Below are 14,610 nucleotides of genomic sequence, written 5' to 3' on the forward strand. Positions count from 1 at the left end.
TGTCTGTCTCCAGTCTCGTGTCCTTCTGTCTGTCTCAGTCTCGTGTCCTTCTGTCTGTCTGTCAGCCTCGTGTCCTTCTGTCTGTCAGCCTCGTGTCCTTCTGTCTGTCAGCCTCGTGTCCTTCTGTCTGTCTCAGTCTCGTGTCCTTCTGTCTGTCTCAGTCTCTGTGTCCTTCTGTCTGTCTCAGTCTCGTGTCCTTCTGTCTGTCTCAGTCTCGTGTCCTTCTGTCTGTCTCAGTCTCGTGTCCTTCTGTCTGTCTCAGTCTCGTGTCCTTCTCTCTCAGTCTCGTGTCCTTCTGTCTGTCTCAGTCTCGTGTCCTTCTGTCTGTCTCAGCCTCGTGTCCTTCTGTCTGTCTGTCAGCCTCGTGTCCTTCTGTCTGTCTTCAGCCTCGTGTCCTTCTGTCTGTCTCCAGTCTCACGTGTCCTTCTGTCTGTCTCAGTCTCGTGTTCCTTCTGTCTTTCTCAGTCTCGTGTCCTTCTGTCTGTCTCAGTCTCGTGTCCTTCTGTCTGTCAGTCTCGTGTCTCCTTCTGTCTGTCTCAGTCTCGTGTCCTTCTGTCTGTCTCCTCAGTCTCGTGTCCTTCTGTCTGTCAGCCTCGTGTCCTTCTCTGTCTGTCTCCAGTCTCGTGTCCTTCTGTCTGTCTCAGTCTCTCGTGTCCTTCTGTCTGTCTCAGTCTCGTGTCCTTCTGTCTGTCTCAGTCTCGTGTCCTTCTGTCTGTTCTCAGTCTCGTGTCCTTCTGTCTGTCAGCCTCGTGTCCTTCTGTCTGTCAGCCTCGTGTCCTTCTGTCTGTCAGCCTCGTGTCCTTCTGTCTGTCAGCCTCGTGTCCTTCTGTTCTGTCAGCCTCGTGTCCTTCTGTCTGTCAGCCTCGTGTCCTTCTGTCCTGTCAGCCTCGTGTCCTTCTGTCTGTCAGCCTCGTGTCCTTCTGTCTGTCAGCCTCGTGTCCTTCTGTCTGTCAGCCTCGTGTCCTTCTGTCTGTCAGCCTCGTGTCCTTCTGTCTGTCAGTCTCGTGTCCTTCTGTCTGTCAGCCTCGTGTCCTTCTGTCTGTCAGCCTCGTGTCCTTCAGTCTGTCAGTCTCGTGTCCTTCTGTCTGTCAGCCTCGTGTCCTTCTGTCTGTCAGTCTCGTGTCCTTCTGTCTCTGTCAGCCTCGTGTCCTTCTGTCTGTCAGCCTCGTGTCCTTCTGTCTGTCAGCCTCGTGTCCTTGTCTCAGCCTCGTGTCCTTCTGTCTGTCAGCCTCGTGTCCTACCAGCTTGGGTTTACGGGGGTGGGGGGTGGGACTTCCGGATACCCCTCCTCCCCATGGCCACCCCCTCCCTCCCTCCATGTCCACCCCTCCCTCCCCATGCCACCCCCCCTCCCCCCCATGCCACCCCCTCCCTCCCCATGCACCCCTCCCTCCCCCATGGCCACCCCTTCCCTCCCCATGACCTCCTCCTCCCCATGTACCCCTCCCTCCCCCACTAGCCAACCCCTCCTCCCCCATGTGACCCCTCCCTCCCCATGGCCACCCTCCCTCCCCATGGCCACCCCCTCCCTCCCCCCATGGCCACCCCTTCCTCCCCCATAGCCAATCAATGAAGCTTAACTAATTCCGTCTAAGGCTATTATCCCCATACCTGTTGAGGGCCCAGATCACAGACAGACAGACAAGGCGGACAGCTGTGTTTGTTATGCTCCCGCCCGCCCGCCGACCCCAGAAATAATAGACCAAGGGAGATAAGAAGAAATGGGACATAAGAGGTGAAAGGAATAGTGGGGAGAGAGAATGGTAGTGGGGGAGAGAGAGAATAGGAGTGGGGGAAGAAATGGTGAGGGGAGAATGGTGAGGTGGGGAGAGGTGGTGAGTGGGGAGAGAGAATGGTGAGTGGGAGGAGAATGGTGAGTGGGGAGAGAATGGTTGAGTGGGAGAGAGGAATGGTGAGTGGGAGAGAGTGAGGTGGGAGGTGGGAGAGAGAATGGTGAGTGGGGAGAAAGGAATGGTGAGTGGGGGAGAGAGGAATGGTGAGGGGGGAGAGGAATGGTGAGTGGGGAGAGAGGAATGGTGAGTGGGGGAGGAGGAATGGTTGAGTGGGGAGAGAGGAATGGGAGGAGAGAGGATGGTGAGTGGGGAGAGGGGGAATGGTGAGTGGGGAGGGAATGGTGAGTGGGGAGAGGGGAATGGTGAGTGGGGAGAGGAATGGTGAGTGGGGAGAGGAATGGTGAGTGGGGAGAGGAATGGGAGGAGAGAGGGATGGTGAGTGGGGAGAGATGGTGAGTGAGGAGAGGAATGGTGATGGGGAGAGAGGAATGGTGAGTGGGAGAGAGAGATGGTGAGTGGGGAGAGAGGAATGGTGAGTGGGGAGAGAGGAATGGTGAGTGGGGAGAGGAGAATGGTGAGTGGGGAGGAAGATGGTGAGTGGGGAGAGAGGAATGGTGAGTGGGGGAGAGGAATGGTGAGTGGGGAGAGAGGAATGGTGGAGTGGGGAGAGAGGAATGGTGAGGTGGGGAGAGAGGAATGGTGAGTGGGGGAGAGAGGGAATGGTGAGTGGGGGAGGGAGGAATGGTGAGTGGGGAGGGAGTGAGAGGGGGAGAATGGTGAGGTGGGGGAGAGAGAATGGTGAGTGGGGAGAGAGGGAATGGTGAGTGGGGAGAGGAATGGTGGAGTGGGAGAGAGGAATGGTGAGGGAGAGAATGGGAGGGGGAGGAATGGTGAGGGGAGAGAGGAATGGGAGGGAGAGAGGAATGGGAGGAGAGAGGGAGGAGGGAGGAATGGTGAGTGGGGACAAGGAAGCGGTAGGCAAGAGAGGAACAGATAACATTAGAAGGAAGAGGAAAAGAAAAGGGGGAAAAGTAGTAACCAAACGGAGATAAAGAATATGTCGATAGGGTCTAATTTCCTAAATGGTCAGTTCACCTTTTTTTTTGGCCTTATGTGGTTATGACGTCACACACGGACTCAAAACTCCACTAATCACAGAGTATAAACAAGGAACAGTCGAACGAGGCCTTACTAATCTTCAGTAACGATCAACCACCTTGTTCACACACACACACACACACACACACACACACACACACCCACACACACACACACACGCACCCCACACACACACACACACGCACACGGCTGCGGACGGATATATAGACAATCTCTCCCCGACCTCATGGCCTCCACTTACAGCCTCCCGACCTCCTTCAGCCTCCTTACAGCCTCCCGCCCTCCTTGGCCTCACTTACAGCCCCCCCAACCTCAGGGGTCCCCAGAGTTCTCTCACCCTCCGCCAGGTGGCCACAGGGCTCCATAAGTGAGGCGACAGTCGTGTTATTCAAAGGTGCAACAAAAAAAATTAGCCAATCAGCACACACATATTGAGGACTCACACTCTGTAACTTCTGTACGTGTTGCTGTGCTTCCCACCACATAAATCCTGGCAACTCAAGTATAATTGTGTCGTCATCTTGTTAGTTCTCGTTGATCTTACGTTAGGGCAACAACAAAGAAACAAGACTATCAGTCCTCCGTGTGGGAGAGAGTACACAACAACAATACCTCCCCAACATCTTAAACTGCCTTAATAAACAGCTTCTGCTTGTCGCAACCCTCTACCGGTTCTAATAAACTACAGCTACTTTCCTCCACCACCAGATCCTGGGCCAGGCCAGTCAAGCATCCTGGCCGAGCCGAGTCAGGCATCCTGGGCCGAGCCGTGCCGAGCATCTGGGCCGAGCCAAGTCAGGCATCCTGGGCCGAGCCGTGCGAGCATCCTGGGCCGAGCCGTGCCGAGCATCCTGGGCCGAGGCCAGGTCAGGCATCCTGGGCCGAGCCGTGCCGAGCATCCTGGGCCAGAGCCGTGCCGAGCATCCTGGGCCGAGCCGTGCCGAGCATCCTGGGCCGAGCCGTGCCGAGCATCCTGGGCCGAGCCGTGCCGAGCATCCTGGGCCGAGCCGTGCCGAGCATCCTGGGCGAAACCGTGCCGAGCATCCTGGGCCGAGCCGTGCCGACATCCTGGGCGAGCCGTGCCCGAGCATCCTGGGCCGAGCCGTGCCGGCATCTGAATGAGCCGTGCCGAGCGGCCTGGGCCAAGCCGTGCCGAGCATCCTGGGCCGGGCGTGCGGCATCCTGGGCGAGGCCGTGCCAGAGCATCCTGGGCCAGGCCGAGCTGGCATCTGGGCCGAGCCGAGCATCCTGGGCCGAGCCGAGCCGACGGCAACACACAAGGTGGTTTTAGACCGCTAGGCGTCACCATTACTGTACACCTGGGAGGTCTCGGGGTGGCTGTAAGGTCTCGGGGGTGGCTGTAAGGTCTCGGGGGTGGCTGTAGGTCTCAGGGGTGGCTGTAGGTCTCGGGGGTGGCTGTAAGGTCTCGGGGGTGGCTGGTAAGGTCTCGGGGGGTGGCTGTAGGTCTCGGGGATGGCTGTAAGGTCTCAGGGGATGGCTGTAAGGTCTCGGGGATGGCTGTAAGGTCTCGGGGGGTGGCTATAGGTCTCGGGGGGTGGCTGGGTCTCGATGTATAAGGTCTCAGGGGGTGGCTATAGGTCTCAGGGGTGGCTGTAGGTCTCGGGGGGTGGCTATGGAGTCTCAGGGGGTGGCTATGGGTCTCAGGGGGTGGCTGTAGAGTCTCGGTGGCTATAGGTCTCAGGGGGTGGCTGTAAGGTCCGGGGGTGGCTGTCCCGGGGTGGCTGTAAGGTCCGGGGTGGCTGTCCCGGGGTGGCTGTAAGGTCTCGGGGGTGGCTGTAAGGTCCGGGGGTGGCTGTAAGGTCTCGGGGTGGCTGTAAGGTCCCCGTGGCTGTAGGGTCTCGGCTGTATGTGGGTCCTCGGGGTGGCTGTAAGGTCTCGGGGTGGCTGTAAGGTCCCGGGGGTGGCTGTAAGGTCCCCGGGGTGGCTGTAAGGTCCGGGTGGCTGTAAGGTCTCGGGGAGGCGTCCCGGGGTGGCAGGTCCCCGGGGGGTGGCTGTAAGGTCTCGGGGTGGCTGTAAGGTCCGGGGGTGGCTGTGGTCTGGGGTCTGGGGGTGGCTGTAAGGTCTCGGGGGGTGGCTGTAAGGTCTCGGGGGTGGATGAGGTCCCGGGGTATTGTAAGGTCCCGGGGGTGGCTGTAAGGTCTCGGGGTGGCTGTAAGGTCTCCGGGGGTGGCTGTAAGGTCTCGGGGTCAAGGTCTCGGGGGTGGCCAGGTCCCCGGGGGTGGCTGTAAGGTCCGGGGGTGGCTGTAAGGTCCGGGGTGGCTGTAAGGTCTCGGGGTGGCTGTAAGGTCTCGGGGGTGGCTGTAAGGTCTCGGGTGGCTGTCCCGGGGTGGCTGTGGTCTCGGGGTGGCTGTAAGGTCTCGGGGTGGCTGTAAGGTCTCGGGGTGGCTGTAAGGTCCCCGGGGGTGGCTGTAAGGTCTCGGGGTGGCTGTAAGGTCCGGGGTGGCTGTGGTCCGGGGTGGCTGTAAGGTCCGGGGTGGCTGTAAGGTCTCGGGGGTGGCTGTAAGGTCCGGGGGTGGCTGTAAGGTCTCGGGGGGTGGCTGTAAGGTCCCGGGGGTGGCTGTAAGGTCTCGGGGGTGGCTGTAAGGTCTCGGGGTGGCTGTGGTCTGGGGGTGGCTGTAAGGTCTCGGGGGTGGCTGTAAGGTCTCGGGGGTGGCTGTAAGGTCCGGGGGTGGCTGTAAGGTCTCGGGGGTGGCTGTAAGGTCTCGGGGGTGGCTGTAAGGTCTCGGGGATGGCTGTAAGGTCTCGGGGTGGCTGTAAGGTCTCGGGGGTGGCTGTAAGGTCTCGGGGTGGCTTAAGGTCCCGTGAGGCGTCCGGGATGGCTGTAAGGTCTCGGGGATGGCTGTAAGGTTCGGGGGTGGCTGTAAGCCTTGTTAACGCTCCTGGGTCTCGGGTTAATATATTCTTACAGTATTATAGTTTTTCCAGCGATTACCGCCTTTATTGTGGGGAACCAGAGACCCAACATGTGAGGCCGGCCACATGCACGGTGCGGCCACAAGCAGGGTGCGGCCACATGCAGGGTACGGCCACAAGCAGGGTACGGCACAAGCAGGGTGCGGCCACATGCAGGGTGCGGCCACATGCAGGGTGCGGCCACATGCACGTGGTCACAAGCAGGGTGCGGCCACAAGCACGGTGTGGCCACAAGCAGGGTGCGACCACAAGCAGGGTGCGGCCACATGCACGGAGCGACCACAAGCACGTGTGGTCACAAGCAGGGTGCGGCCACAAGCACGGTGTGGCCACAAGCAGGGTGTGGCGAACTGAGGTTAATCAAATTTGCAGGAGCGTGTCCGAGTTCTCAACGGCGATGCACTTGTATTATGTTACCATTCTCACAGATCTGTCCCACCTACCACCCTCTCCACCTACCACCACCTACCACCACCACCACCTACCACACACACCACCTCCTACCACACACACCCACCCACCACCACCCACACCTACCACACAACCACACACCCACCACCTACCACACACACACCACCTCCTACCACACCCACCACCTACCACACACACCCACCTACCACACCCACACACACCCACCACCACCACACCCCACCTCCTACAACACCCACCACCTACCACACACACCTACCACACCACCACCCACCACACACCACCACCTACCACACACACCTCCTACCACACCCACCACACCTACCACACACCACCTCCTACCACACCCACCACCTACCACACACACACCACCACCACTACACACCACCACACGACCAAATCCGGAAAAGATGGATTACTGTCTTAGTAACTCAATCGGCCAGAAGCACAGACTGAGGAGCCATACATGTTACTCAACCTTGAAATAATGATCAATTTAGAAGCTTAAGAACATAACCCGTATATAACCGGTCTTACTCTCTAATGATTAGACTTGGGGGGGAGGGGGGGGGTTATAAGTGACCTGGAGGAGTAACAGAGGAGGAGGAGTATCATACAGTACAGACTGTACATATTGCATAGTATAGCATATATAGTAACAGCACAGTAGCATAGTACCATACAGTACAGTATAGCACGGTACAGTACAGTACTATATAGTATAGTATAGTATGGTATGTACACATAGCACTGTACTGTATGGTATTGTACTGTATTGCATTGCATACTGTACTGTATACATTGCACATTGTATACTGTACTGTACTGTATGGTACTGTACTGTATTGTACTGTATGATACTGTATTGTACTGTACTTGTACTGTACTGCATTACTGTAATTGGTACTGTACTGTACTGTACTGTATTGTACTGTGCTGTGCTGTATCCAGGTTGTACTGTACAGTACTGTACTGTACTTTGCTGTGCTGTACTGTTCAGTACTGTACTGTACATTGCATCGTAATTGGTACAGTACTGTACTGTACTGTACACTGCATCAGATTGTACAGTACTGTACTGTATGATACTATACTATACTGTATGGTACTGTAATGTACTGTACGGTACTGTAATGTACTCTACAGTACAGTACACTGTACTGTATACTGTATTGTATTGTACTGGTACTTTACTGTACTATACAGTACAGTAAACATTACACATACATTACAGTACCTACATATAGTATAAATAAGTACAAAGACCATACAAAGTATAGTATAAGTACAGTACACTACATTACAGTACAGTACATTACAGAACCATACAGCATAGTATAGTATCATACAGTACAGTACCAGTACAGTACACTACAGTACAGTACTGTACAGTACAGTAAAGAACAGTACCATACAGTACATTACAGTACCATACAGTATAGTATAGTTACATACAGTACAGTACCAGTACAGTACAGTACCAGTACAGTACACTACATTACAGTTCACTACAGTTCACTACAGTACAGAACAGTACAGTACTGTACAGTACATTAAAGTACAGTACCATACAGTACATTACAGTACCATACAGTATAGTATAGTATCATACAGTACAGTACACTACATTACAGTTCACTACAGTACAGTACAGTACCATACAGTTACAGTACCATACAGTGTAGTATAGTATCATACAGTACAGTACAGTACCAATACAGTACACTACATTACAGTTCACTACAGTACAGTAAAGTACAGTACTGTACAGTACAGTACCATACAGTACATTACAGTACCATACAGTATAGTATAGTTACATACAGTACAGTACCAGTACAGTACAGTACCAATACAGTACACTACATTACAGTTCACTACAGTACAGTAAAGTACAGTACTGTACAGTACAGTACCATACAGTACATTACAGTACCATACAGTGTGGTATAGTATCATACAGTACAGTACAGTACAGTACCAATACAGTATACTACATTACAGTACAGAACCATACAGCATAGTATAGTATCATACAGTACAGTACTGTACAGTACATCACATTACAGACTACAGTACAGTAAAGTACATTACAGTACCATACAGTATAGTATCATACAATACAGTACGGTACCAGTACAGTACACTACATTACAGTTCACTGCAGTACCATACAGTACATTACAGAATAGTATAGTATCATACAGTACAGTACACTACATTACAGTTCACTACAGTACTGTACAGTACAGTACCATACAGTACATTACAGTACCATACAGTATAGTATAGTATCATACAGTACACTACATTACAGTTCACTACAGTTCAGAACAGTACAGTACTGTACAGTACAGTAAAGTACAGTACCATACAGTATAGTATCATACAGTACAGTGCACTACATTACAGTACAGTACTGTAAAGTACAGTACCATACAGTACATTACAGTACCATACAGTATAGTATAGTATCATACAGTACAGTACACTACATTACAGTACAGTACAGAACAGTTCAGTACAGAACAGTTCACTACAGTACAGTAAGCGACCCTGGAGGGACCCACCCACCTTAGGGTGTTCACAACAGTGCGGGGAGGTGACAGAGGTGCAAGAGAGTGGCAGGACATCCCTTGTTACCGCCCCTATGGGTCACCCCGCCCGAGCCTTACCCCTTTACCCCCACTCAGGAGGCCGGGCCGGGCTACACAGCAGTAGCACCGGTATAATATAAATAATCCTGTCGTCGCTCTTGTGACCATAGTCCCCGAGCTGATCAGTTGACAGACACGGTTCATTAATAGTGAAATACTATTACTGGTGGACGGAGAGAGAGAGAGACAGAGAGAGGAGAGAGAGAGGCTGTATTGACCACCACGCGGCGGTCTTGGGGAAAAACTGGTCACACACAATGGTGGGGAAGAGGTGCAGGGTGACAGTGTCCCCTGTCGTCCAGCAGGGAGGGAGGGAGGGAGGAGGGAGGGACAGGGTATAACAGGATCAAGACCATTTACAAGTCACAACACCTGGCCTGGCTGGTGTAGTAACCTGGGCCAGGACTGTACTGTACCCCCCCCCCTCCTTACGACTGGGGGTAACGAGCGTGTACATACAGCAATACATGTACACCCAGCAATACATGTACACACAGCAATACATGTACACCCATCAATACATGTACACCCAGTAATACATGTACACCCAGCAATACATGTACACACAGCAATACATGTACACACAGCAATACATGTACACCCAGCAATACATGTACACCCAGCAATACATGTACACCCAGCAATACATGTACACCCAGCAATACATGTACACACAGCAATACATGTACACACAACAATACATGTACACAGCCCAACAAGGACAATAATTAAAAGAGTAATAAATATCACAATAATTACACCGTCAACTACCCTGTCTTCAATACTCTGACTACTGCCACACACATCGGCCCTCTTCTCTTAGTAAACTATTAAAACGTTAGAGAATTGAACCTTAATAATGTTATAAACTTCCACTATTGCCGCTACCCACTTAATACCTTCCACTACGACTTTAATATCAATTAGTTTTATTAACATTATAACTCCAATATTTTGTTACGCCAGGATAAAGCGCGCCCATATTAAAGCAGCCATCCGCCTACCTAACACAACACACCATAATGTTGAAGGTAACATGCGGTTAGTTACCAACTCATCATTCATTAATATCCATAACCGGACTTGACGCTTTTAATCCAGCAATAAACCTTTTATAATATGTTCTTACAAAAATGTAATGAAAATGACCCCCCCCCCCCAATAAAAAAGACAAACAGGCCAACGAATTAAATGCCAGCACACAACTAAACGGCGGGGTAACTAAGATAATGCAGAAGCCACACACAAAAACCAGATTATCAGAGCATTAAACCCTGCCTGGTGCTGAGCCCGCCGCCACCCCAGCTGCCGGCAGTGAACCCCATAAAAACTAACCCTGTCCAGACACCACTTCCTCCACCCCCCCACCAAGCTCAGGCGGGTGACGTTACTGCATTAATCTCGACTCCATATCTATAAGGAAGGGCAAAGAAATATTCGGATCACTTGAAGAATCTCCAACCCGGTTATTTCACCTTAACGCGGTGTTTGGAACGTTAGATTAGTGGATAGCATAAGATAGGATGAGTTATGAAAAGATTAACACTTCAGACCATAGCTTTTACCGAGTCTAGAGTATTGGTATATGAACTGAATATCAACAAGACACGACTTTCCACACCGTGTCTCGGTTGCTTCCACTTGGTTTATATTAGTTTTAACATTCAAAGATGACATTCCAAGTGCACGCAATTTCATAAAATCAAAATGACAATTTAATTTATTTAAATCATATATCACATTACTATAAAATTCGGCAAACTTAAATATCAAAATCACAAAGTTTTTGGTCGTAGGAAATACTGGCACATTAATTTTTATTGACACGTTTTCGTTAAAATTTGATAACCTAACCTAACCTAACCTAACCTATGCACGCCGTAGCTCATTAACTCATTTGTGGTTCGTGAGCTCGAAGTGAAATTTGTTGTGCCATTTTTTCCTAGTATAAAAATAGTGTAATTTTTCCGAGTACTGGGTTTTAAAGTCTCAAGATGAACAACACAAAGAGAAAATGGTCACAACACCATGCACCAAAGTTTGTAAGACAAACAATAACATTTTGTACTCAAAACAATAAGAAGTTTGACTTAGCTTGAGTGAACATAAACACGGTACTGTGTCGTTGTCACAATGTTGTAACTAAATTATATCATCGTAAAGAGATGTGGCAACAAGTATGTTTAATATATAGTAACGAGGGAAGACCTGTGTGGCATCAGGTGAGCACAAGGCGTGCCAACATAACCTCAGGGGATAAAGCCTTTGTGTCAACACCCACACATGACCGGCCTAAACCAGTCCACTGATCTTCCCTGACGGTTATAACCAGACGCCGAGGCTGGACGGCTCAGATGACCACACGCACCAGGTTGACAGTATTTAACGGTCTTAACCCATCCACACTCCACTAACTACCCCCCCAACAAAAACTGGCTAGAACTTCCACCTCTTTAAAAGTTTTCCCCTACACTAGGCTTTCTTGAGTCTCCAACCCTCGCTAGGCTGTCATCAGTTACCAGACCAGCTTCCACTCCACTCTGGTAAACGTTCAAGCCCTTCGCTAATTAGATTACATCCATTGATACAATTTCCGGGAAGTTATGTCTCCATAAACGTAAACTTCCTGTCGCTTGTTTAATTCGGTGTCGCGAATCTAATTTCAAGATTTCTCCCTCTCATCCGTTACGCCTATCATCGTCCACCTCATGGCGCTTCCCACCGCCGTCTTTACTGCTCCCTCCTGTGTCACCTACTGCCCTCAACTCGACCACCGTGGCCAGTCTCTTGCACTGACTTAAGTAAAACCCTGTCATCACGTAACATGATATGGTCTTAAAATCATTATGCGGCTCTACTCCAAGAGACGGCGTATTTGCCCCCAACAACTTGTAATCATCCTAAGTTTTTAGCGCACTGTGACCGCCTTTTAGATATGTAATTCATTACTTGAATAAAAATGAGCATGTATAAATGATAGCAAGTGGTCATTACTATAGGTGGTTGTAACCTTACCTTTAGGATAGGTAGCAGCAACGCCCTGCCTACACCCCAACAACTCCCGGACCATAATTTTCGGGCTTCAGAGAAGTAATGTGTCCACTTTTTACTAGGAACACACACACGGCCAGAGGAACGCGTCCTTATGGTCACCGCTCAAGGCAGAGTAGCGACGGTACAATTATTCTTACTCAGGGCAGACCAGTTATCCCCCAACCCCCTAAACGTATTCTTTATATATTGCCGCCTTACATAACATCATATTTATTGGACATATATTTACCCCCACATATGGATCTATCACTCAACAGTTATCTAATAAAGTTCATCTTGGTCACTCCGTCACCCAACTCTCACATAGGCATGTTTAGTGTTTTTGTCGCTACCCTTCCTGGAAACAAATGGATTTAACAAATATCAAGTTTTTACCAAGAAAGTCAATAAGTCATTAACTTCCTTACAGACTAATAACACCGCAGCGTATCCCGCCAAGCTGTAGACGAGGAGACAGCTCCTACACACGACTCCTTCCCCATCATTCCTGAATGCCTTTGTTCCTCCGGAGGAAATGCTCAGTAAAATACAATACTAAACATCATCAACTACTGTACTGACCTGCGGTAAACTTCTGCCGTAGTTTTTTATCCAATATATACAAATATTGTACCTAATGGAGCTTTATGTAATTAATTAAAGTTAGGAGGCAAACGTAACGAATACTTTGAAGACGGTAAATACGGACACGACCAGGAACAGAAGTTCAAATATACAGTACATGACGGTAAGTGTGTACAGTACATGACGGGAAGTGTGTACAGTACATGACGGTGTGTACAGTACATGACGGTGTGTACAGTACATGACGGTGTGTACAGTACATAACGGTGTGTACAGTATATGACGGTGTGTACAGTACATGACGGTAAGTGTGTACAGTACATGACGGTGTGTACAGTACATAACGGTAAGTGTGTACAGTACATAACGGTGTGTACAGTACATGACGGTAAGTGTGTACAGTACATGACGGTAAGGAGTGGTATTGCAGTACATGACGGTAAAAGTGTTATTACAGTACATGACAGTAAGTGTGTACAGCACATGACGGTAAGTGTGTACAGTACATGACGGTAAGTGTGTACAGTACATGATGATAGAATAATGTACAGTACATGACGGTAAGTGTGTACAGTACATGACGGTAGAATGTGCACACAGTACATAAAATAAGTGTGTACAGTACATGACGGTAAGTGTGTACAGTACATGACGGTAAGTGTGCACAGTACATAAAATAAGTGTGCACAGTACATAAAATAAGTGTGTACAGTACATAAAATAAGTGTGTACAGTACATCAATAAGTGTACAGTACATCAATAAGTGTATACAGTACATCAATAAGTGTACAGTACATCAATAAGTGTGTACAGTACATCAATAAGTGTGTACAGTACATCAATAAGTGTGTACAGTACATCAATAAGTGTACAGTACATCAATAAGTGTATACAGTACATCAATAAGTGTGTACAGTACATAAAATAAGTGTGTACAGTACATAAAATAAGTGTGTACAGTACATCAATAAGTGTGTACAGTACATCAATAAGTGTGTACAGTACATCAATAAGTGTGTACAGTACATCAATAAGTGTGTACAGTACATCAATAAGTGTGTACAGTACATCAATAAGTGTGTATAGTACATCAATAAGTGTGTACAGTACATCAATAAGTGTGTACAGTACATCAATAAGTGTGTACAGTACATCAATAAGTGTGTATAGTACATCAATAAGTGTGTACAGTACATCAATAAGTGTGTACAGTACATCAATAAGTGTGTACAGTACATCAATAAGTGTGTACAGTACATCAATAAGTGTGTACAGTACATCAATAAGTGTGCACAGTACATCAATAAGTGTGTACAGTACAACAATAAGTGTACAGTACATCAATGGTAAGTCGTAGAGTATATCGTGCCCTCATGTTACACTATCTCTCCCCTTCAATACAAGTGTTTCAGATAAAATAAGCAACACATTTTCTACCTTGCAATATTTTATAATTTATAAATCACAAACCAATTTTTTTTTTAACCAGACCCAAAATTAATTGATAAAGTAAGAAAATAAAGGAAGTGTTAAGTGTGTGGCCACTTCTCTGAGACAATGTGGAAACAATAGTGGCGCAGCTTCCTCTAAAATGTCCTTCCTGCTGACCCTCCCTAATTAAATCGATGGCCAATCTCTTGAATCTGCATGGTTGCCAGTTTGCATGTGGCGGGAAACGGAGCGCTATCCCGTTACCCAAAACTACATTAAAAATTGACTGGGTACAGCCAACCAACAGCCGTAAAACCAATTCAAACTTGAAGAAAATCAATACCGACCAGGCGTCCCGTCTCATCTGACATGATTAATACCAAAGTAAGACTATTAACACCCATATTTAGGGATGTTAACATGATGGCATTACTTGAACAACCTAACAAATGTCACAAAACATTATACATTCCACATACATCTAACTGTTATTCACCACGATGACTAACAATACATTTCGTTTGATTGTAAAAGGTCGTAAGAGCAACAAAGAACTAACAGGTAGTCTATTTAAAGGTGAATTGACAACTATCCACCACCCATATATTAAGGCAACTGTTCCGCTTCT

At 48.9% G+C, this 14,610-nt stretch overlaps 1 protein-coding gene across 1 annotated transcript; it reads right to left on the bottom strand.

Moving 5' to 3' along the window:
• Positions 1-4,299: 4,299 nt before the first annotated feature.
• LOC121863376 (extensin-like) lies at positions 4,300-5,914 on the bottom strand. Its single transcript, XM_042361991.1, has 2 exons — positions 5,866-5,914; positions 4,300-5,684 (listed from the first exon to the last, which is right to left on the bottom strand). Exons 1-2 carry the CDS (start codon positions 5,912-5,914, stop codon positions 4,300-4,302), a joined length of 1,434 nt encoding a protein of 477 aa, XP_042217925.1.
• Between the last annotated feature and the right edge of the window lie 8,696 nt (positions 5,915-14,610).

This window comes from Homarus americanus, unplaced genomic scaffold (genome assembly GCF_018991925.1).
Source record: "Homarus americanus isolate GMGI-L3 unplaced genomic scaffold, GMGI_Hamer_2.0 scaffold24007, whole genome shotgun sequence".
Taxonomy (NCBI): domain Eukaryota; kingdom Metazoa; phylum Arthropoda; class Malacostraca; order Decapoda; family Nephropidae; genus Homarus; species Homarus americanus.